General features: G+C 41.2%; 1 protein-coding gene across 2 annotated transcripts; it reads right to left on the bottom strand.

Annotated features, from left to right (window-relative positions):
- Positions 1–10,687: 10,687 nt before the first annotated feature.
- LOC149812331 (uncharacterized) lies at positions 10,688–16,306 on the bottom strand. Of its 2 annotated transcripts, none has more exons than XM_089993389.1 (3): positions 15,954–16,306; positions 14,265–14,436; positions 10,688–11,046 (listed from the first exon to the last, which is right to left on the bottom strand). In XM_089993389.1, exons 1-3 carry the CDS (start codon positions 16,260–16,262, stop codon positions 10,880–10,882), a joined length of 648 nt encoding a protein of 215 aa, XP_089849515.1. In that variant the 5' UTR covers positions 16,263–16,306; the 3' UTR covers positions 10,688–10,879. The 2 variants fall into 2 exon arrangements, with proteins under 2 accessions (XP_089849515.1, XP_089849516.1); XM_089993390.1 differs by having other exon boundaries at positions 10,927–14,071.
- Positions 16,307–23,820: the final 7,514 nt, after the last annotated feature.

The raw sequence follows: 23,820 nt of genomic DNA, 5'->3' as shown, positions 1-23,820 counted from the left end.
AACCATACGTACTAGTGTTTTAACATTTTTATTATGGATTTTAACTTTTAATATGGATATCGGATTGGATCTAAAAATTAAAAAATATTTAAAATTTGAGTAACTTGCGAAAAAACAAGAATTGATATTTTTTAAATATATAAATGCTTTAATCAGTGTCATATTGGATATAATTATAAAAGTTTATCAAAAGTTATAGATTTTATCCCCAAATATGGATCTGATAGTAGATCCAAGTACAAAAAATTGTTTAAATTTTGGATAATTTGAGAAAAAATAAGAATTCATATTTTTTATATACAAATACAAAAATCATAAATAAATCATAAAACCTCAAAATGCAAGAAAAGAAATCATAAATAAACCAAAGAAAAAATCAAAACCCTAATTAATGACAATCAAAGAAAAAACTCTAATTATTAAAAAAAAATCCTAAGAAAATCAAAGAAAAAACTCTAATTATTAAAAAAAAATCCTAAGAAAATCAAAGAAAATTCAAAGCACTAATAAAAAATCAAAGGAAAATCAAAGCCCTAATCAAAGAAAATAAAAAAATCTAATCAATGACAACCAAATAAAAACCCCCTAATCAATAAAAAAAACCTAATCAATGAAAATCAAATGAAAACCTTAATTATTAAAAAAAACTATAAAGATAAAAAAAAAAATCAAAGCCCTACTCAAAGAAAATAAAAGAAAAAATAAAAAAAATCAAAGAAAAAAGGTCTTAAGAAGAAGAACGAATGAGAAACGAATAACGAAGAGACAGTTCACCGCCGGTCACTGCACAAGAGAAAGAGATAGATAAAGAGGAACGAAGATGGAGAAGAAAGAAGAAAAGGAGAGAGAGAGAGAGCTCACTGTCGGCCTCGCCACCAGTCATTGCATAGGAGAGAGAGAGACAGGGTCGGGGAGACCCCTTCGGTCTGATTTTTAAGTAGGTTCCCTCCATCCTAATAAGGGTGGATGAAACAGTGAAACACCATTCTATAGATGCGGCATACACTTGTTTCGCGTATCCATTGCATCCAATGTTTGATGGCCTCAATGTGATTTGTGGTCGCGCTGTCCCAAATCTCACTGGGACATACCACCAAATAAGCCCAAAGGAATCTAAGTCATTGATTACAATACACCATGTTGACGGTTGATTTTTTTTTTTTACTAGGCTAAGAAAAATACCTCCATCATTGACCACAAATTTATTGACCTTCAGTTGGTAAAACCCTTGAGGTGCCCTTACAGTTACAGAGAGATCAGGTGCAATGTAATTGCACCTGCTGCACTTGATCACCTTCCGTCATTGCCTGAGCTGACTGTATCCCAAAGATAAAAGGTGATCCGGTGCAGCAGCACACTAAAAGTGTGCAATTAATCACATTGCCCCTGGACCTCCCTCTCCCAAGTGGGAAGTATACTCTGCTTCAACCTCGCAAGGTTGCCCCTTGGGTTTGGAACTCACAATTATGTCCTATCAACTTGTAAGTCACTCCTATCAGATGAGCCAAGATCTTTTGTGCATTCAGTTTTGGCACTTACTTGGAACTTTGTCTTCTCACTTAGTGGACACGGGAATATGAACCCTTAACCCACATCAAGTAATGACGAAACGAGTTCACCTAGCCCAGTCTAAATAGCTAGATGTAGCCCATAATGGCTTAGCACACCTGACTAGATACGTCAGCTTATGGCATTAAAGTTGAAGGACGTCCAAAGTTCGATACTTAAGGTGAGCATCACTTGTCTCAAGGTCGAATCTAACAAAAAAAAACTATCTTCAATGGACAAGGAGGAAGTATTCATAGAGTTTTACACTGCAAACACTAGAAGACCGCCATGGTGCAATGTGATTGCAAACTTTTAGTGTGCCGCTGCACTTGATCAACCCCCATCTTAGCCCTATCTCCAAGATTGGAGGGTGATCAGGTGCAGCGCACACTAAAAGAGTGCAATCACATTACACCTGATCCTCACTCTTCTGTTTGTGGCTCCATTATAAATTAAAAAAAAAAAAGAGGTAGATGTAAGTAGAGATGAAAATGGGTCAAATTCAGGATAGAAGTTTTGTAAATTTTGTCTGTTCAAGATTTCCTCATGTCTTTAGCTGTTCCAGATCAACGTTTGCATTGCTAGATGTAGGGATATAAGTAGGGGTGTCAGCGGGACAGTTTTATCCAGAACCCAACCCGGACCAAAACCCTATAGGGTCTATACCAGACCCTATTAAGACCTGATCCAGACCCGAAGGTGTCCAATTAATACATGGACTAGGGTATAGTTTGTGAAATTTTATATCAGACCCGGGCCCAACCTGAGTTTCGATTAAGACCCGCATTTTTTCAATGTAAAAATGATGAAAAATCTTTTTTTACCGGGTCTGGTTCATGAAGTTCTTATCAGGTCCGAGTATGGTTTCTCTTATAATAGACCCAATTAGACCCAAATCCAGACCCGATACCATACGAGAAAATCTGGTCCAAGTCTGGTTCCACCTGAGTCTAAACCAAACCCGACTCGTTGACACCCCTAGATATAAGCCACGTATCCTTTCAGTTTCCCATAGAACAGGTCCAAACCGGAGATCCACCTGGGGTTCATGGTCCACTCCACTAGAAAATTTAGATATTATCATACCATTGAAATAAAATAGGGAAAAAATTAAAAAATAAAAGCAAAAGAGGGCAGAAGATTTAAAAAGAAAGAGTGTGACTCTCCAAAGGCTAACAACAGTCTTAAAAGGTAAGCAAAATATCTCAAATTACTCCGTAAGAATATTGTCATTACTAGAAAAAGGAGGGGCATATCCTCGTTTTATTTCTTATGCATTTATACCCCTCTACCTTTCTAAAATGACTTCGTTATCCCCTCCAATCTTTTTCCAATATGACCAACGTATCCAATTGAGTTACAATTAGGGGTGAGAACGGGTCAGGTTTATCCGGACTCGACCCAAACCAAACCCTATAGGATCCGAGTATGATGATAAATAATAAGACCCAAGTCCAGACCCAAAAGTCTTATTAATACATGGACCAGGGTATAATTTGTAATATTTTATACTAGACAGAGACCCAACCCGAGTTCCGATTAAGACCCACAAATTTTCAATGTAAAAATGATTAAAAAATATGTTTTTTACCGGGTATGGTGCAACTAAAGCAGGAGAAATTGAAGCTCCTAAGTTTCCCATGTACGAAAACAATGTTTACGTCTCCTTGTTAGGAAGATAATGTGTTGTTGGTGTTCAAATCTTCAGCGTGCTCGGTTAGACAGATTAAAGATATTTTGACGAAGTTTAAAGAGACAATGACACTACAAGAAACCTGTGGATTAGCGCCAACCTAAATTCGTCGTTAATCCATCGCTAATTCGTCGCTAAACAGTTTAGCGACGGATATCTTTCATCGCGAATTTTTCGATGCTAAGTAGCGACAAAACTTATCCGTCGCTAATTTGCGATGGATTAGCGACAAAAATGATCCATCGCGAGTCTGTCACTATTTTAAATTAGCGATGGATAATATCCGTCGCGAGTCCTTCACTATTTTAAATTAGCGACGAATAATATCTGTCACTAATCCGTCGCTAAATTTTTAAAAAAATTAAAAAAAAATTGCTCGTTGTCGGGAGGTATTTCGGCAGCAATAGGCCGGACTTGGAGCGATTCGTCGGCGGCGACGGAGGAGGAATATGACCCACCACCGGATCCCAGCAAGCCGTACTCCCTCGACCCCAAGATCTCCGATTGGGTCCGCAGAGGTCGGAATGGACCGATCTCGTTGTTGACGGCCATGACGGAGACGAGGCCGGTGTCAGGGCGGATGGTGTCGCGGAGGCGGTCGAGGAGGTCGTCAGAGCCGACGGAGAGGTAGGTGGCGTGGAAGCGACCTGCTCCCAGGCGCGCTCGACCGCCTCGTCCGACTCCCAGCCGTAGAGGTGAGTGCGGGAATGGGGGTTGCCGAAGTGGCCAGTGAAGAAGTGCAACATCGTGTCCAGCACCCGTGGGTCCACCGGCGACGTCGCCTGCATGTCCAGGTACAACGGCTGCCCCGCGATCCGCACGCCCTTCATCGAGATTCCTCTGCCCTCCTCTGCTGCGTCGGAGTTGGGCGACGGCAGTCTCGGCGGTCGACATCGTCCATCAATATCGTCCGATGAGCCTTACTGCGACGAGCATGAGGCTCGGCTTCATCGACCAGCGGGAGCACGGGGCTCGGTTTAAATCGAACATCAGTTTAAATTTCGAAAGGGGGAGAGAGGGAAAATTTCGCGTCTTAGGTGAGACGGTTTAAATCGAAAATTAGCGACGGAATTAGTGAGAGAATTTTTCTATCGTTAATTAGCGACGAAAAAATTCTCTCGTTAAATCCGTCGCTAATTTTCTACAGTTTTGCAGTGAAAATTTTTTGTCGTCGATCTGGCGATAATTAGCGACGGATTTGAGACGGAATTTATATCATCGCTAATTTCAAAAATATTTTAAAGATTGGCGACCGATAATGTTCTCTCGCTAAGTCCGTCGTTAATTTGCGATGAAAAAAAACCGTCCCTAATAAGGGTTTTCCTTGTAGTGTGAGTATGACTGTCAATGCCGATAAATCAATGTTGATTCCTATAAACATGACGACTGAGAGGACAACTAATCTAAATGTGATGATGGGGTATCCCATTGGTACTCAGCCTCTGAAGTACTTGGGCTTGCCTTTACATGAGGGTAGGCTGCGAGTCTTGCACTGTCAGGAGATCATCGAAAAGATTCATAAAAGGTTGGCTTCATTGAACGCAAGACTCCTCTATTATTCCAGAAGTAAGGCTTTGCTTGATCAAATACGTGTTGATGTGCATCCCGGTGTTCTGGATGTTGGTGTTTAAAATCCCCAAGTCAGTCATCTATACATTAGAAAGATGTTTCAGGGAGTTTCTGTGGAGAGAAAATGGGAATCAAGGAGCTTCTGTGGAGAGGAAATGGGAATCAGAGCCCCTGCATTATCAGTTGGGAGAAACTAACCAGACCCTATAAAGATGGGGGATCCGAGTTGGAATTCATAGTTTGGAAGATTGGAATCGGGCAACGCTAGCTTATATGAGAATCCTGGCCATGAGTGGGAACTCTGCATGGGCCTCTTTCGTCAGATATAAGTAGCTGAGAGGGAAATCCCTCGGGACAGGGAAGGAAGTTCGTTGTGGGCAGGTGGGGTTGTCAAACCACCCATTCAGGCAGTGGATGATAGCATTGTTGAATAGGTAAACCACGATCTTGATTTTCCTATTGGACGCGCATTGCAACACTACTGGGAAGCTCTTGAGATTCAGGAGCTCATAAGCAATAAGCTTCAGAGCGAGGGAATCCACGAAGATGACCAAGTGGTATGGAAGGACAGTACAACATCTACCATTACTCGCAGTTGCCTATGGGAAGCAGTGAGGAAAAGGAGTGCATCAGAGCCTTGGAGAGAGCTCATCTGGTTTAATTAAGGGACATCTCCCAAGAGCTTCATGGGCAGTGTTCTTGGCATGCGAAGGGAGACTGTTAACACTGGATAGGGTATAGAGGTTCGGGACTGCTCTTGCGAACAGGTGCTACCTTTGTGAACAAATTGCAAAGTAAGCGAGACACCCCTTCACGTCCAGTTGCACCAACTCTTGGAAGATGATAGTGAACAGATTCGGGGTGAACTGGAAACTCTCTCAGGGGTGAGTGACTAAAAACGATATCACTGAACCACACACACACAAGAGACAAATGTAACGTGTGGTTCGACCTAGGGAAGGGTCTAGGTCCATGGCACTGAAGATTTCTCTCTCTTTCATGTTTTTCAGAGATGAGAGGTTCACTTATAAAATATGATGAATTACGTATTGTTGGGATCAGTTTCCTTAATGATCTGCTTGATCATAGGACCTAACTTTCTTTCTTATCACAATCCAGTCGTGAAGATATCTCATTATATGTATGTACGAGTCTTTATATAGGTGGCGTCTTTTCCTTCTAGGACCCTCTTCTCACTTGCCACATCCCAATCCAGTTTTGTTGCTGACTCATTATCTGTAAGAGTCTTCACCCAACTCACGTCCTTATCATCTTGGACATTGTTTGAGTTGGCGTTCACTTGATGGATCTTATCTAAGCTAAGATCCTTATCAGTTCTGAATCCGATTTCTCCTTAACAATTATGAATTGATTGTGTGTGTCTAAGCAGAGATTCAGGGAGGGATGGAAGCAAAAGAGCTGGGGTCAGGTCTTTCTTGTTATTTGGAATCATGAACAAGATTGCACATGACAGAGAGGACTAGTCTGGGTGTAAAGCTAAAAGAGAAATCTGTGCCGAGTTTGTTCAAAATTTTCTCAAACTCCCTTGCACCCAGGGGCGGATCCAGGAGGCGAGGAGGGGCTTGAGCCGATCCTAAAGTTTTGAACTTTTTTATTATTTTATTATAAATATTTATATTGCCTCTTGTATATTTTTTTTTGTTATAAAAAATTTATTGTCTCCTTTTAAAAAAGTTCTAATTTTTTTATTATTATTTTATTATAAAAAATTATATTGCTCCTTTTATATTTTAGTTTATTATAAAAAAAAAATTACCTTTCTATAAGCAAAATCTTTAATATATTTTAGTTTTATATTTTATTTTATTATAAAATTTTTTTACCCCCTTTAAGCAAAAGCCTGGATCCGCCACTGCATTCTGAGCTGCTTCTATGTATGTAGAAGGCAAGGTCTGATAGGGAGAAACAGGCCTCCTACGGAGATCCAAATCCTGATTTTGTATGATTTCTAGAGCAAGGTGCCATCACATCGCACACTTTGAGTGTGCCTCTGCCCCTGAATGCCCTTCTTTGGCTCACAGTCTGTCAGTTATGAGCTCCAAAATCAGACGGAGGGCAGCCAGGTGCAGAAGCACATTCAAATAGTGCCATGTGATTGCACTTGATGGGCTCATTTTTCATGTATATACGGCAATAAAGTTAGGGGCCTACCCTTAGCTTTTTCTTATGATAAAGAAAAATGCAGTACCGTACAACATGTATATTTTTCTGTTTGAATGATCAATCGTATTCACAGATCCCACACCATCAATTACCATGATTCAATTATTAGGTCTCTCTCTCTCTCTCTCTCTCTCTCTTGATGTAAACGGGTCGGGTTAGGTACGGATATAGGCTTTTTAATAAATCCAGAGTAATTGGATCCTAGCTAATCGGAATTGGATGGAAAAGGGTACTATCGAGTTGGACTCGACTAGTGTAACCTAGTTAATTGTATACATATTTACAGACGATTGGATTCTGATTTGGTTTTGACATGGGTTTGGATTTAAATGCATGCAAAAATTCAAACAGAATCCAGATCTGGTTGTTAATTGGATACTCTATTCTTTACTGAATCCGCATAAAAAGATTCAGGTTCAGCCAGATATAGTGACCGACCCAAATCTGAATCGTTGACATCTCTCTCTCTCTCTCTCATCATCCAAATCTTCCCTTCTATGTCACTGTATTTGCAATTTGCATATGGTGCCAAATGTGCAAAGACCAACTCCTACAACCATGAATTTCATGCATTTTTAAATTCCTATTACTAGATATAGGTCTATAAATTTGTGAAATTTAAAAAAATTTGGTTGCATAATTGACACTTGAAAAGGCTAAAATGCTTTGGAAATTCTGGGTTCCTACAGGCTCTGTAATAAATATCGCTAGATTTATAAAAATCTCACGATAATATCGTGAGAAATTGCCTGAAAGTTTAAAACGGCAATTTCTCGTGAGATTTTCAAATCATGATATTTACGGGTTTTAGCAGATATTTATCGCAAGATTTTCATTTTTAAATTTATTTTATTTATATTTTCTTACAAAAATCATTTTTTTTATTTTTTAATTTATTTTTTTTTGCTGAGATTTTGCCCAAAAAAAACACGAGATTTATGAAATTTTTTCAAAATCACCCGGGTTTTTGACTCTCGAGATTTTGCCACTATGCCAACAGGTAAAGTGATGGACGATTCTGACAAATGCAGACATGTTCTACTTGTACAAACATGTTAGGTAGGAGGCACTCTTTTGGCAAGTTCTATGGGGCAGTTTTTTGTCAACTATGGATCCAAGATTAAAAAAAAAAAAAAAGTTCAATACTCTCAACTTCAAGCGGGTTTTTCTTTCAGAGGCTCATTAAGTGACCAGTTCTTGGTGAGGGTAGGGGTGGCAATCGGGTCGGGTTGGCGGGTTGGCGTGTCAGCATACCTCAACCCGAACCCGACCCGTTTATTAAACGGGTCAGCTGTGGCAAACATGAACCCGACCCGTTTAATAAACGGGTAACTCGACACCACCCGCCAACCCATTTAATAAATGGGTTGGGTCGGGTAAACGGGTTTTCAGGTTCGCGGGTCGGGTTGGCGGGTTGACGGATCGAGTTGGCAGGTAGTCAGGTTGGCGGGTCGGGTTGACGGGTTGACGGGTCGGGTTGGCAGGTCGGGTTGGCGGATTGGCATACCCCCAACCCGAACCCGACCTGTTTAATAAACGGGTTAGGTGGGTCGACCCGTTTATTAAACGGGTTGGCTTAAGCCCAACCCAAACCCGCCTAAGAGGCGGGTTGGCGGGTCAGGTTGGCGGGTCGTGTCAGAAATTGCCACCCCTAGGTGAGGGTTACTTGTCATCAAGAGACAAAAATGAAGATAAAAAGGTTCAGAAGGAAGCAAGGGCAAAGAGTCATTTTGTTGGCTCTCAAAGAAGAATGACAGTACACAAAAAGGTTAACCAAGGCCCATATCAGGTATGCATTATTTTAAAATGGAAAAAGCCAAAAAAAATTAGCATGTTTTTATTTTCTCCATTTAACATGGAAAAAACATCGAGAGAAAGTGATCAGACAAATCACTTTTAGGAAAATGATTTGACATCCTCACCATCTACAATTAAGGGTGGCAATCGGGTCGGGTTGGTGGGTCGTGTCGGCAGGTCAGCATTCCTTAACACGAACCCGACCCGTTTATTAAATAGGTCGGCTGTGGCAAACACGAACCCGACCCATTTATTAAATGGGTAACCCGACATGACTCAGTTAACCCGTTTAATAAACAGGTCAGGTCGGGTAAATGGGTTGACCGGTTAGCGGGCGGGTTGGTGGGTCGGGTTCAGGGTTTTACATTGAAAAGTTTATGGGTTGACGGGTTAGCGGGTCGGGTTTGGGTAAACGGGTTGACCCGACCAGCCTAACCCGTTTATTAAATGAGTTGGCGGGTTGGCATATCCCTAACACAAACCCGACCCGTTTAATAAACGGGTTAGGCGGGTTGACCCGTTTACGACACCAACCTGTTTAAGCCAAACCCGAACCCAGCTAAACAGAGGGTTGACGGGTCGAGTTGGGGGGTCTGTATCTTATTGTACTGGCAGAAAATCGATACGCATCACCCTTGAATCAGTTAATTTTTAATAAATATAAAAAATACTTAAAATTATTTGGTTGGGACGTCCCATTATAGGTGGAGTCAGCAGCATGCTGACTGTGGACCTGAGTCAGTGTCAGTAGTGTAAAACTCAGAGCACTCTCTTACCCAGCCCTCTGAGGATAATTTATTCATTAGCTTTGGCATTACGGGAACGAACACAAATTCTGGATATCGAACTCTCGACCTCCTTCAACTTAAAGGCTTTAAGTGTATCCACCTAGTCAGATGTCCAGCGCTCTTGTGAGCAAGGTAGTAGATTTCAAAATAATGAATTACTGACCAGGACTGGACCTAGATCAGGCATATGTGAATTAGATCGGGTCAACCGAACGCGACCAGACACTTGTTCATTTCTTCTCATATTTACCATGCAAAGCCTGGACTAACCTGGTCTTAAGTCTTAACCATCCTGCTGTATATGACCTACCTAGAGATCCATATCCATAATTTTGGAATGGACAAAGGATCTGATTCAGATCTATGATGAAGGAAGAGAAATGGTCTCCTAGTGTGTGTATTTTGCAAAAGTCGTATATAATACTGATCTGAAAACCAATGTATCGGCTCAAAAATAATACAAAAATAATAATTTTTGGTATTTTTTATATTTATTAAAGATTGCTGATTCATATTGATTTATATTTTTGGTATTTATATTTTTCTCATAACAAGTAAAAAATAAAAAGAATGTAAGCCAATTTCACATGCATCACCCCCAAAAGGGTTTGGCATAATGGGATGGAGCCTAGACAGCTAGGAAGGCAATCTAGGTTCAAGTCTTATGGGTGTCACCCCTTGCATAAGAGAAAGCCTGGCGACTCCTTACGAGCAAGGTGTAAGAGGTGTAAGCCCACGGAGTTTTATGCTGTCAAGACAACAACCGTAAGTATGACAGGCATAGCCAACGCAACTAGGCCTTTGATCCTGGCTTTGTGTAAATATTAAAAAAAAGAACACATAAGAAAAAGATTTTAATACACTCAATACATGAGTAGGCATTACAAATCCAAGCATGATAAATAATAGTATGATTTTCATAATAAAGCATGTCATGCATGAAAAAAAATAATTTAATATTAAAATCTCATGATATAACTAAGTACTATAAAAGCAAGGTTGTAAGTATAATATAGTAACCCCTATCAATCCAGCCCAAAGTGAGATATGTATCATAAAAAATCATAAATTTCACTAAAAAATCTTTATTATATAGTCATCTTGATCGAATAGCAGCTTGGTCACTGAGGCATAATCACTAGATTAGTCATATGTATAATCCCAATGAAAAATCCAAAGCTATATTTGATAGTGAATTAGGAGATATTATTTGAGGTTGAAGACATATTACCAACTCCAATATGGTATTTTGAATTACAATATTGTGGGTGACCTTCTTCTGCCTCTTTTAAGAAAGTCGTCATGAGGAAACCACCATGGGTTTGCCCGCATGGCCAGCAGGGTGGTTACGAGAGTGCTGAGATGAAGGCACCAGTTCAAACTCTGCTGGCGCATGAATGTGTCCGCTTTTGGAGGTGGGCCACATAAGGCAGGGTGATCGCGGGGCCTCACCAAGGGTTTTCCTCGCTTCAGCAAAGGTTTTCCGTCATAAAAAAAAAATCACGATCATGAGATAAGGGTGGCCATCGGGTCGGGTACCTCACTCGGACCGAGTTTGGGCTGCCATGTGCAGCACAAGTCCCATAACAGTTAGGCTCGACTTCACCCAACAAGTAAACTGGCAAGGCCAAAACAATATAATTCAATCGAGCCCACCCCGTATACTAGTTGTCGCCTTAAAGGGTTCAACTGAACCCACCTAGGCCTTGTCCTGATAAGACCCAGGTCCAACCCGAATCAAACACGAGTCATGATGGGATTTGGCGAGCCTGAGTCTGGGTTGGGTCTGTCGGACCCTAATGGGCCTTGGCCAGAGAGTCTGACCTGGTGACACTCATGCCTGTGAATAGATCATCAAACTAGAGATGCAAATGGGTCGGATCTAGAACAGTTAAATACATGAGAGAGTTGGATCCAGTCATATTCGGAGCAGCCAAAAATTACAAAACCTCCATCCTAGATCTGACCCATTTGCATCCCTACCTCGAACCGTGGATCCCACTCCATTGTGTAGGCACATATTACAGGGTGCATGTGAAGTAGGGCTCATTGACAGCCGACCTCATGTGTTTGTCACCCTGTCTCACTAAGAAGCCCCACCCAATTTGGTTAGTTTAGCCGGCAAGAACCTTCCAAAGCATGTGAAGCTGAAGACTTTGGCGATAAACCCTAGCTCTAAGTAAATACCTAATCTAAAGAAACAGCCAAACTTAAAAACTACTATTGTACTCTTATCCTGTCCTCAATGCTTAAAAAAAAACATTGAGGGTAGGGATGGCAGTGGACCGGGGGAAAGCAGGGCCCCGCCCCGCCTCGCCCCGTTTGGACCGGGGATGAAGGGTATGAAACGGGGATGGAGGCGGGGACGAAGGTTAATATCCATCCCCGTCAGGGGGTGGAGGCGGGGATGGACATGCACTTTCCCCGCCCCGCCCCGATCCCCGCCCCCGCCTCATCCCCGTTTGAACCGGGGATGGAGGACATGAAACGGGGATGAAAGCGGGGATGGAGGATAAAATCCATTCCCCGCCGGGGATGGAGGATAAAATCTTGAGGCGGGGCGGGGGTGGAGACCTTGTCCCCTGCCCCGCCCCGCCCCGCCCCACTGCCATCCCTAATTGAGGGCCACAGAAAGGGGGCCTTCTCCCCTGGCTTGATTAAAAAAAAAAATCCAAAGTTCAATTCCAATGTTAATGACAGTTTTTTTCCTTTTCTGTCTGTCCAAATCTGTTTGTTATGAACTCAAGGCCGTTTATTCAACATCAGATACCAAACCAAATTTCTCCTAATTAATGATTGGGAAGCCTTTCTTTTTCCAATTAAGATCTGTTTTAGAAGATCAATCTGTGATAACCCTAAGTTTTTAAGCTTACTTTTCTGTTTTCAACACATTGATTTCCATGTGGATTTTCTTGGATTGCTTTGTGGAAAAGAGTGTCCTTAAAAAAGACTTATCTTTTGAACTCTTAAGGGTTTCTAACTAGGGTGCTAATGGATCAGGTTTGGTGGGGACCTCTAAAACAAATCCCACTAGTTTTTTATGTGGATATCAAAACAGAATCTATGTGTGTATCTAGCTAGATCAGATTCAGCGTATCTGATAAGACTATTTTTCAGATCTGGACTTTGATAGGGATTGAGATTTACTGTTGGATCTTTGTTCAGATTCTGATTTTTACACATAAAATGCATGTTTTCAACCTTTTATTGGATTCAGAATCACCATGATAAATTCAAATCCAGATTCAACTGTACTTGATGGAATCTTTACAATACAGCTTAAGGTTTACAAAAAATTTGGATCCACATTAATTCGGATCAACCATGATCTTTCCTATACATGATCCGTTTGTACATGTCCTAGATCAAGTTCATTTGGACAAATACGTAAAGAGGTTCCTAGATTATCATCTTTAACCTATGCCACAAGAATGCACCAACTTAAACCCGTATCGTGTCCCCTTGTATACTTCTCTGACTGGGAAGTTACATAATAATCCTGTGTCCTTTGTCCCGTGTCCCGTGTCCCGTGTCCCGTGTTACGTGTCCAGTGTCACGTGTCACGTGTCACGTGTCACGTGTCTTTTTTATGTGTGTCACTGTGTCATGGCCTTTAACTGTTATAAATATCAATTGGAAGTACGATTATTGGAGTCAAGAGTCTTTAGATTTTCCACAAATTGCATACACCAATGACGATCAGCACAAATTGGTTTCTAATTTTTGTCAACTAAAGTTTCCTAGTTCAGACTAGAAATTACCAAGTATATCCTTATCTAACAAATATCGCTGACATCGTGATATTCTCACAAGATGATATATTCCCCTTTTTAAAATATCACTTTTTCCATAATATTAACTCAATAAACACGTTTCTACTTTCTACGTTTTATATTAATATAGTTTTGATTTCTTATATATGTAAATATTTTTTCCTAAGCTTCCCAAAAGAACTTTCTTCATTGATTGCAAAATTTCCCTCAAAATGATTTTAAATTTTTTTTTTCTGTTGACCTTTGGGCAGATTTGGAGTGCCAAATGAGAAATCAAAATTATATATATGGAAAATAGAAACCCACAAAATGGGCATGGTGCTAAATGAAACATGTTATTGGATTTTCGGTATTTTTCTTGAAATTTGGACTATAGATGTGATCTACATGCTTGTTTTTATAGGAATCACTCCTTGGAGCATTTGATTTCGATGCATGGATAGCTTTTTATTAGGTTTCAAAAATCAATGTCCTACAATTTCCATAAGTTTTCGAGTCTCCAAATACCATTTTTTCATCCAAAATACATTATCCAAGTGTCTATTTCTAGTAAATCAATCAAGCTGAATACATCTATGAGTTGGAATTTTGAAAAAAAATACCAAAAACCAAATATCTTGTTTCATTTAGCATAATGCCCATTTTGTAGGTCGATGACCGACACTTCTTTCCCTACAACCGATCGATCTTTCCCTTTGTTAACTCGGTTTCTACCCATGCTGCAATAAAAATGGAATCCCATCAAGAAAAAGACGTATACGACGTGAGATCATCTAGAGTGTAAGTCCATTCTTTCTTCTCTCATTTTATTTTTGATTTTTTTTTTTTAGAAAAAATATAATGCAATGTCTTAATTTTGTTTGTAAAATAAAAGGAGGGAGAGATGCCATAGAGAGAGCTAAACTTGCTTACTGAGCAAGAGGTTTTTGAAATCTTCCCAAGTGATGTTTTTCTGTATGTATTCCACGTTTGAGGGGTCAAAGGGTCCTTTGATCCTTTGAATGGTCTTTATAACTGCTCTAGCTGGTAGAACGCTTCTTGAGGGATCAGGTGATGTGCTGTCTGATAAGGAAGACGAAAATCCCTGAGGATTTGACAAAACAAACTCTCACGCATCAGAAATAGTTCACACTAAAGAATTTTAGTGACCTCTCTCTCTCTCTCTCTCTCTCTCTCTCTCTCTATATATATATATATATATATATATATATATATATATATATATATATATATATATATATATATAAGTAATTCATTTATTAACTGAGGTAACAACAAAGTTGTAGAAATGTTAATTAGCACACAGATGTAGATGCCTAAGTGGGGCTGTGAATGGATCGAACCCCAGTCCAGAACCAAACGCTAGGACATGGTTTTGGGTGCCAGGTACCAAGTTAGCTATGGGCTGAGAGAATGAAATCTGACCTGGATCTGGGTTTGACCCAATGGGATTATATTTCCTGGCCAAAAGTACTGAAAGCCATCAAAGTTGGTCCAGTTTGTATTGAGTGCAAATGGGTAGGATTCGAACGGACCTCTGACGCGAATAAGATATTTTCATGGATGTATACAGATCTCAAAATAAGACCCCGAATGTGTAATTAGATGAGATTGGGACATATGCAGCCAATTTTTTTAGATTCTGGTTCTGATCATGATCAGCATTTCCCTCTGATATACATTCAGATCCAGATTAAATCCTATCCAACAGGATCTGGTGATACCATATAAAATTAGGATCTTGATTCAACTCTACCTCATCAGATCTCGGTAAGATCTGGATTTGAATTGGGATGTATTGCTCATAATTTAGATTTGAATTTGGATCAGCCTGTGTCTGATCCGTTTGCATTCCTAGCGTGTATTCCTTATCCAACAAACCAGATCAGGTGCAATCAAATTGCACACCAAATGTGTGCCACTGTACCTGACTGCCCTCCATCTCTGGTTACAGCCTGTCAGATGTGGAGCCCAACAATGAGATGGAGGGCGGTCACTTTTTGTATGCAATGTGATTGCACATGATCTGCACTCTCAGATCAAGTCCAGACACACACCCAGCTTAGGTTCCTAGATCCTGGTGGATCCCTGTGAGTGATCTTTCGATTTTAGAATTGATGGTACAGGATCCATATTGCATTGTTGTTGTGCACAAATAGTTCAAGTTTTTTTTCGACATAGAAAGCTGGGGTTAGTCAGACCGCTACCAGTTACACAACCATATACCTTTGGGATTCGAACTTGCAACGTCCCAATATAAGGTGATATTTCGGTAGGACTTGCCGGGCACCAGCTTAGCCGTGTAATAAATGCAGAAAAGAAAGGCTTTCAATATATTCTTGTTTAAAGAAACATGGACCGAGCCTGCACTGGTATGAGCTCAAACTCTTGAAGACAAATATCACCAGTATTTTGAAAATACCATGATTTTATTGCAAATTTTAGTAGGGCGATATTCTTCAAAATTGCAATATTTTCACAATATCACCTATTTTGAAAAATATTATGCTTTTAGCCTGATAACTAATGAAAACTAACTTTGCCAAAATGCCCAATAAAAAGCAAAAAAAATAAAAATCAAATTCATGTGAAATTCAATACCTTGAATATGAGGATATCTTCTTCCTGATCATCTACCAGTGCCTGAACCAAAAGGACCTCATTCCTAGCAGATTGGCTGTAGGTTTCAAGCATGGAGATCTGTTCATTATGGCCATATTCATGGCCATCGTCGCCGTCATCGTACAAAACACGCCGTCTAGCCTGGCAAAGTGTTCCATCTAGTTTCATGGCAACCTTTGGTGTTTCTCTTGCTGCTGGGGATATTTTCACTCTTGGTGTTGAAGCATCACGCTTCCAGCAGACTGAAGGCAGTGCAGGAATTGCTGTGAGTTCCACACACTTCAACATGGTGGTGAGAAGATAAGGTGCTAGAAAGAAAAGTCTGGTTAATCGTCTTGAGATATATCAAAAAGGTGCTGTAAGGAAAAGGACAACTATAAGTAAGAAGGCCCATTGGCTGAACGTTTGGATACAAATGCATCCTAGCATTTGGATAAGATAATCACCTTGGGTCATGTAAAATTTTATGAATTGAGATTGGGTGCAATGTGATTGCACACTTTAAGTATGCTGCTGCCCCTGATCACCCACCATCTGCTGTTGGGCCCCACAGCTGACAGGCTGTATACCAAAGATGGAGGGTGATTAGGTGCAGCAGCACACTAAAAGAGTGCAATCACATTGCACCATCCTCCCTCAAATTTTATAGGGAGCCACCTAGTTTTGCTTTCAGAAAACCAGTTTACTACTTGCTAGATGCCCTTGTTATTACATTCATATGGTCATCTCCCAATACTCTAACAAACTTTTTCCTTTTTTTAATCACAGTTCTATACTTTTCAAATGAACCCCCAAACTTTTGCCTCAATTAGGCAAATACCCGAATTTCTTTGTTCAGCATTTCCTGTGGTCTCTTTAGAATTGGGTGTTCGGTTTTTAGGTGGGGATTTCTTGGAAATGGGGGTGGGAAGTTTTTCTTTTTCCGTAGGATCATAGGGATCTGGTATCTCTGATTCTGCCAGGAATTAGGGCCACACTTGCAAAGCCCGTGAACCGCTTTCTCACCAGAGAAAGCGGAATATCTTTTCTTAGGTGAGAAAGTTTTTACAGCTTTGCAAACATGTTATCCATTTTCTTGAAGTAGAATGAGCAAAAAATACATGGTATTTTCACGGGCAAGAAAACATACCTTTGAAAGTTATTTCCACTCTTGGTCTCGAGGAAACCAATCTCAAGTCTCAACAACTCGCCTCAAAGGTTGGGGTTCAGCGTAGTGGGATGGGACCTAGGCCGCTAAGCATGTGGTCTAGGTTCAAATCTCATGGGTGTCACCCTTTGCGCAAGCCGAAGCCTGACGACTCCCTGGGGGCAAGGGGTAAGACCACAGAGTTTTATGCTGTCAGGACAGCGACCAAAGTGGGGCAAGCCAAGTCAGTCTTAGAGGTGGTTTCTCCATGTAAATATAAAAAAAAAGGTCTCAACGACTAGTTTTTCATAGTAAGTTTCAAGGGTTGTGAAATAGAGTCCGGATCTAGTGGAATCACATGGCACAAAATTTGTGCATTAAGCAACTTATTGCCCTCCATCAGGGCTTGGGCCCCACAACTGACAGACCCTGTCCTCAAGATGGAGGGTGATCAAGTGCTTAATGCACAAATATTTGTGCAATTATATTGCACACTAAAAAAAACAAATGATTCAGCTAGAGCATGAAATTACGATTGAATTGAATTTGTCACCTGATCTAACCCGTTGAATACACTATCAAGAAGAGAGATAACCTCCTATAAAAAAAAAAGAGGAAATAAATAAACATGGTTTAAAAGAGCTTAAATTCAAGTTGTATGTCATGTTCAAAACAAAATGAAGTTATCTTTATATGTGTAAGCTTCTCAAGTAAAAATCTGATGATGACCTAAACAAATAAAAAAAAACTGAAAATAACAAAAAATGTTAGCATAATTCACCAATGGAGAAAAATATTATTCCAGAAAGGATCAGGTGCAATGTAATTGCACACTTTCAGTGTGCTGCTGAACCTGATCACCCTCCATTTTTGGGATGGAATGGGCCATACCTGATTTCTCGGTTAGGACTTAGGATCACAAAGAGAATGGCAGTAAGTAGTAATGAAAAAAAAGAAAAGGAAGAAACAACGTCATGCCTTAACATGCATGAACACTATGTATCGGCAAGCTCCATATGGCAAGTGCGTCCAATATACCAACATATGCACAATCTTGTGAATATTGTAAAGCAAGTGATAGTAAGTAGTAATGAAAGGGAAAAAAAATCAGCATCATACAAAAACATGGTTGATCGCTGCTCTTCTCAGACACTTGTACTTAGTCTCACTCAACATCAGCTCTTGACCGATGCGTTTGGCGAGGTTGGTATGGACCCATTGCCCATGGATGTCATGTGGTCTTGGGGCTCACCAAATATATCGAATCTCTTCGCATGGTTAGTGATTATGGATGGCGTTTTGACTCATGAAAACCTGTCAATGAGGGGCTTCAACATAGTCAGCAGTGTTGGACATTTGGGTTTCTGGGTCCAACCCACAGTGTGACCCGGTTTGATAGCCATTAGTGGGTCACATTAGTGGCCAAATAATGAGGGTTAGTGGGTGGAGTCCACATTCACGTAACTGCCTTATTCCCCCATTATATAAAGGGTTAGGAGGCTGCGAAGATGATGAGTGTCTGCAGCATTTCCCTGCCAAAATACTGTTCCGCATTCGGACGCTGTGGAAAGGGTCCTGCTCACCGTCGACCTAAGGCCTGGGCTCATTATGGGCGTCGACCGACTGACGAGAACGCCGAACTTTCTACACGAACTATGGCGAATTCAGGTACGCTCCCTGTCATTGTTGATTTTACAGGGTTTCGCCAACATTGGGTTATGGGCCCACACTGCCACGCATTTCCGCTGCGTGTGGCGGTGTAGGCCGTTTCGACGATTTGGCGTCGGTGGAGTCGCCGTGGGGCGACAACCACCGGTAAGCTGCAAATTGTCGCCGTGGGAAGACAGTCTTCACCGGCTACTGTCGCCGAAAAGGGCGACATCTATTTCCCGGTTCAGGCAAACCTCATAAAAAAATGATCGTTTTATACCTGTGGACTTTGGGCTGCATGGAGGTTTTTGCCGTCGCCGGGATCATCGCCGGAGCCGTCACCTAAAATTCCCTGCATCGTCGGGTTGCAGGGTGGTCGGCATATGCCGGAGGTGTTGCCGGGGTTGAACGTCGGATGGTCGGCGTCTGGGGTTTGTCAAAACCCCCTTTTTTTCTCTGTCTGGCGTTCCATCAGGCTGAAATGGAGTCGCTGTCACCTGGGCGTCTGCAGGCGATTCCAGTCGGTAGCCGGTGCCGGCAATAGCACGCCGCCGTAGGGTGCCGTCGTTCGCCGATGGCCTTGCTGGCGCCGCTGGGATGTCGCCGGTGGATTTTAGGGCATCCGGAAATGGCAGCCGCTGTCTGGAACTATTGGAGCCGAGGGGGTTGTCGCCGGATCGGCGTCACCGTGGGGTGACACAGGTCGTCGGCAACCGGCGTTAGTCGTCGTGACGGCGACGTGGGTCGTCGTGACGGCGACGTGGGTCGCCGTGGAACTGAAAAGGGTGGAAACCCCTTTTCGGTTTCCCTAAAAATTATCGGGTTTCTGTTTCATTTTTATAAAGGGACCGGATTGGGTCCGGCGAGAAGACCCGATCCAAACCCTTTTGGGTGGATCGGGTCTGCTATTCACTTTTTGGATCTGACTCGGACCCATAATGGTACCGGGTCTGGATCTGATCCGGAAAGAATCGGGTCTTTCTCTTGGATCCGGACCCATTAAGACCCGGGTCGTACCCAGGGTCCGGTTTGGACCGGGTCGTACCCGGGGTCCATTTAGGACCGGGTCTAACCCAGTTCTGTTATGGATCGGGTCGTACCCGGGATCCGGTTTGGACTGGGTCGTATCCGGGGTCCGTTTTGGACCGGGTCGAACCCGGGTCCATCTAGGACCGGGTCTAACCCGGTTCTGTTATGGATCGGGCCGTACCCGAGATCCGGTTTAGACCCGGTCGAACCCGGGGTCCATTTAGGACCGGGTCTAACCCGGTTCTGTTATGGACCGGGTCCGACTCGGGTCTGTTTTGGACCGGGTCTAACCCGGGTTTTTAGTTCGGGCCGGGTCCGACCCGTATTAAGTTTGGGTCGAGTCAGACCCGGATCCCATTTAAACCGGATTGGATCCATGTAATGTAGGATCCAAACACTATTGAGACTAAATCGGATCAAGAACCTGATCTGACCCCTTTCGGAACTGGTTCGAAGCTGTTTTTGACCGGTTCTTTCCAGTTTTTCACTGGTTCCGAGATGCTGAGACTCTGTTTTCATAAATATAAAGAAATACAGAGATTTTGGCATATGGTTATAGGGTTTATGAACTTTTGTTCATATTAAGTATCGATTTATAAGGTTTAGAACCGGTTCGGACTCTTAGATGACCGGTTCAGGGCGGTTTCAGACCGGTTCAGAGTGTTTTTAGACCGGTTCCTACTTGAGGACCTTAGGTTTTACCCATATAAGCATGTTTTTGTTATTTTTCATGCTTTATAAAGTATTTATTTTGAATAATGCATGACTTATGCATGTTAATTCATGTATTTTGTGTTGGTTAAGTTGTGCATGATAATTTTAAGCATGAATTATAACTAAATTCATGACAATTAGTTTATGCATATTTGTTGAAGTATGAACTTGTATTATGTCATGAATATACATGCATTAAAATGTGTGCATGGGCGTGCTCTATAATACGAATAGGATTTTCGGTAAAAGATCTTGGTTGACCGATTCATGTAATCACCAAAGTGATCTGAGTCGTGTTAATTAAGGATTCTTTGGACCGTATTAAGATTCATAATTATGATTGTGTGTTAATTTATGAAACATCGATTCTACCCAAAGGTAGGTCGTTGTGTTCCAAATTTACACAGGGTGTGATAGTAGATGTGTATTTCAGCCCATGAAGAATGTTTGTACCCAAAGGTACAGTGCTGAATTGCCTCTGGATTCATGATCTACTAGTTTCACCAAATGAAGTCAATTCCTTGAGAATTGAAGAGACAGAGCAAATATGAGTATTGTCGTTTTCACCAAAGTGAAATGATAATGGCTCAACTACGCTTGTCTCAGAAAAGGTGAGATTAAAGGGTCTCACTTTTACCTTTTCAACACGAGTCTCGTCTGAGCAATAATAGTAATGTTTTTCCATTTTCGTTCCTTGATTTATCAGGTTCCTTTCATATCGACGGTTCAAGTAGTATCCCTATCTTAGACGGATCAAATTTTTCTGATTGGAAAGAAATTGTATTATTCACTTTGGGCTATATGGATTTAGATCTGGCCCTTAGAATTGATGAACCTCCCGCTCTTACAGAGCAGAGCACAGCCAATCAGAAGGCTGCCTCTGAAAAGTGGGAGCGCTCAAACAGACTTAGCTTGTTGCTTTTGCAATCTCGGGTGGCTAAGAATATTCGAGGCACCATTCCTCATTATAGGACAGTTAAGGAATTTCTGGGAGCCATTGAGGCTCAGTTCGTCACTTCTAATAAGGCAAGGGCCAGTACGCTCATGTTTAAATTAGTGTCTATGAAATATGTTGGTGACAGTCACATCCGACAGCACATTTTGGAAATGAGGAATATTGCGACTCAACTGAATGACATGAAGTTCGCCATCTCTGACTCTTTCTTAGTCCATCTGATCTTAACCTCGTTACCTACTAAGTATGGACCCTTTAAAATCTTCTACAACACACATAATGATGAGTGGTCTTTTAATGACCTATTGGCTAAGTGTGTTGAGGAAGAAGAGAGATTGAAGGGTGAGAGGGTGCCAAGTGCACATATAGCCTCTTATAAGGATAAACAGAGGTCGAGGCCAAAGAAAAGCTTCTTCAAAAGGAAGAATCAGAAGAGAGCCACTGGGGAGAGTTCAAACTCTCAGGCGAAAGCTAGATCCCAGTTAGGAGGCCCTTCTATAAAGTGTTTATTCTGCAAAAAGAAAGGGCATAAGAAGGTGGACTGTTTGAAGTTCAAGAAGTGGCTCAAAAATAAAGGTAATAGGTCATTCATTTCTCATGAGTGCAATCTAATTCATGTTCCATTGCATAGTTGGTGGATTGATTCTGGTGCCACGGTGCACATTGCCAACTCTTTGCAGGCATTTCTGAACAAAAGAGAACCAACGGAGCATGAAAGAAGCATCTTCTCAGGAAATAAGATGCGTTCACATGTCAAAAGCGTTGGGACTTGCATAATTATGTTGGAGTCGGGATTTATATTGGATTTGGTCGATACTTTTTATGTTCCATCTTATAGTCGGAACCTAATTTCAATTTCAAAACTTGATAAGTTTGACTTTGTATTTAAATTTGAAAAATCTGAACTTATTATTATGAGAAATTCAATGAATATAGGTTCTGCATATATGTGTGATGGTTTGTATCGATTAAGAACCAAATTCCAAATTCAAGAATCTCATTCCATTAAGAACACAATGATTGGCAATAAATGTGGCATAAAGGATGATCAATCCTATTTGCTTTGGCATCGAAGATTAGGACATATCTCGAAAGAGAGATTCCAAAGACTCGTGAAAGAGGGAATCCTTGGATCCCTTGATTTTACGAATATAGAGTCATGTGTTGACTGCATAAAGGCTAAGCAGTCTAACACATATAAGAAAGATGTCAAACGCAGCAATGGAAAGTTAGAAATAGTGCATACGGATGTATGCGGCCCTTTTTCACTGTGTTATACGGGTGAAAAATATTTTGTCACCTTTATAGACGATTACTCACGGTATATGTATCTCTACTTATTATCTGAAAAATCTGAAGTCTTTCAGGTTTTTAAGGACTTCAAGAAAGAAGTAGAGAAACAAACCGGTGAAGTTATTAAGGTTGTCAGGTCAGATAGAGGTGGCGAATATTATGGTCGTTTCACTGAGATGGGACAAAAGGAAGGTCCATTAGCGCAGTTTCTAAAAGAGGAAGGCATTGTACCTCAGTATACCATGCCTGGTAGTGCTTACCAGAATGATGTAGCTGAAAGGAGAAACCGTACGCTTAAAAGAAATGGTTTGATCGATGTTGAATCACTCAAACCTTCCTTTGACCTTGTGGGGTGAAGCTCTTAGGACAACAATGCATATTCTGAATAAGGTTCCTACGAAGGTTGTTCAAAAGACTCCTTACGAGTTATGGACAGGTAGAAAACCTTCTTTATCATATATGCACATATGGGAATGTCCAGCAGAAGCTAAATTGTATAACCCACATATAAAAGCTTTTGATCCTAGGACAACTACTGGTTTCTTCATTGGTTATCCAGAAAGATCGAAAGGCTTTAGGTTTTATTGTCCATCTCATACACCACAGATAGTGGAAACAGATAAAGCAAGATTTCTTGAAAATGGTTCTGTTGGGATAGATGCATCTCAAAATATTGATTTTGAGGAAATGCAGGATTCAGGTTTCTCACCTGCTAAGAATAAAGACTCAATTTTCTCTATCATTATTTCTTCGAGTAATGTAAGAGAAAGTCCAGTCAATGAACATCAATCCCAACTAGATCCGGTTGTTGATGAGGATATACAACAACAACAAGATACAGAGGCTCATTTTAAACCACCTGTAGCACCTGTATGGAGGTTCACCAGAATTAAGAAATTTGCTATCCATCCGGACTATGTGGTGTATTTACAAGAGTCAAATGATTTCATAGACATTGATGAAGATCCCTTCACATTTGCAAAAGCCATTGAAAGTGAAAGATCAACACATTGGATTAATGTCATGAAAGAAGAGCTTGACTCTATGGCAAAGAACCAAGTGTGGGATCTTGTACCTCG

Source organism: Nuphar pumila, chromosome 17 (genome assembly GCF_984573655.1).
Source record: "Nuphar pumila chromosome 17, dmNupPumi1.hap1.1, whole genome shotgun sequence".
Classification (NCBI taxonomy): Eukaryota; Viridiplantae; Streptophyta; class Magnoliopsida; order Nymphaeales; family Nymphaeaceae; genus Nuphar; species Nuphar pumila.
Note: the sequence above shows the minus strand (reverse complement) of the source record. Positions and strands in the feature narration are given on the sequence as shown.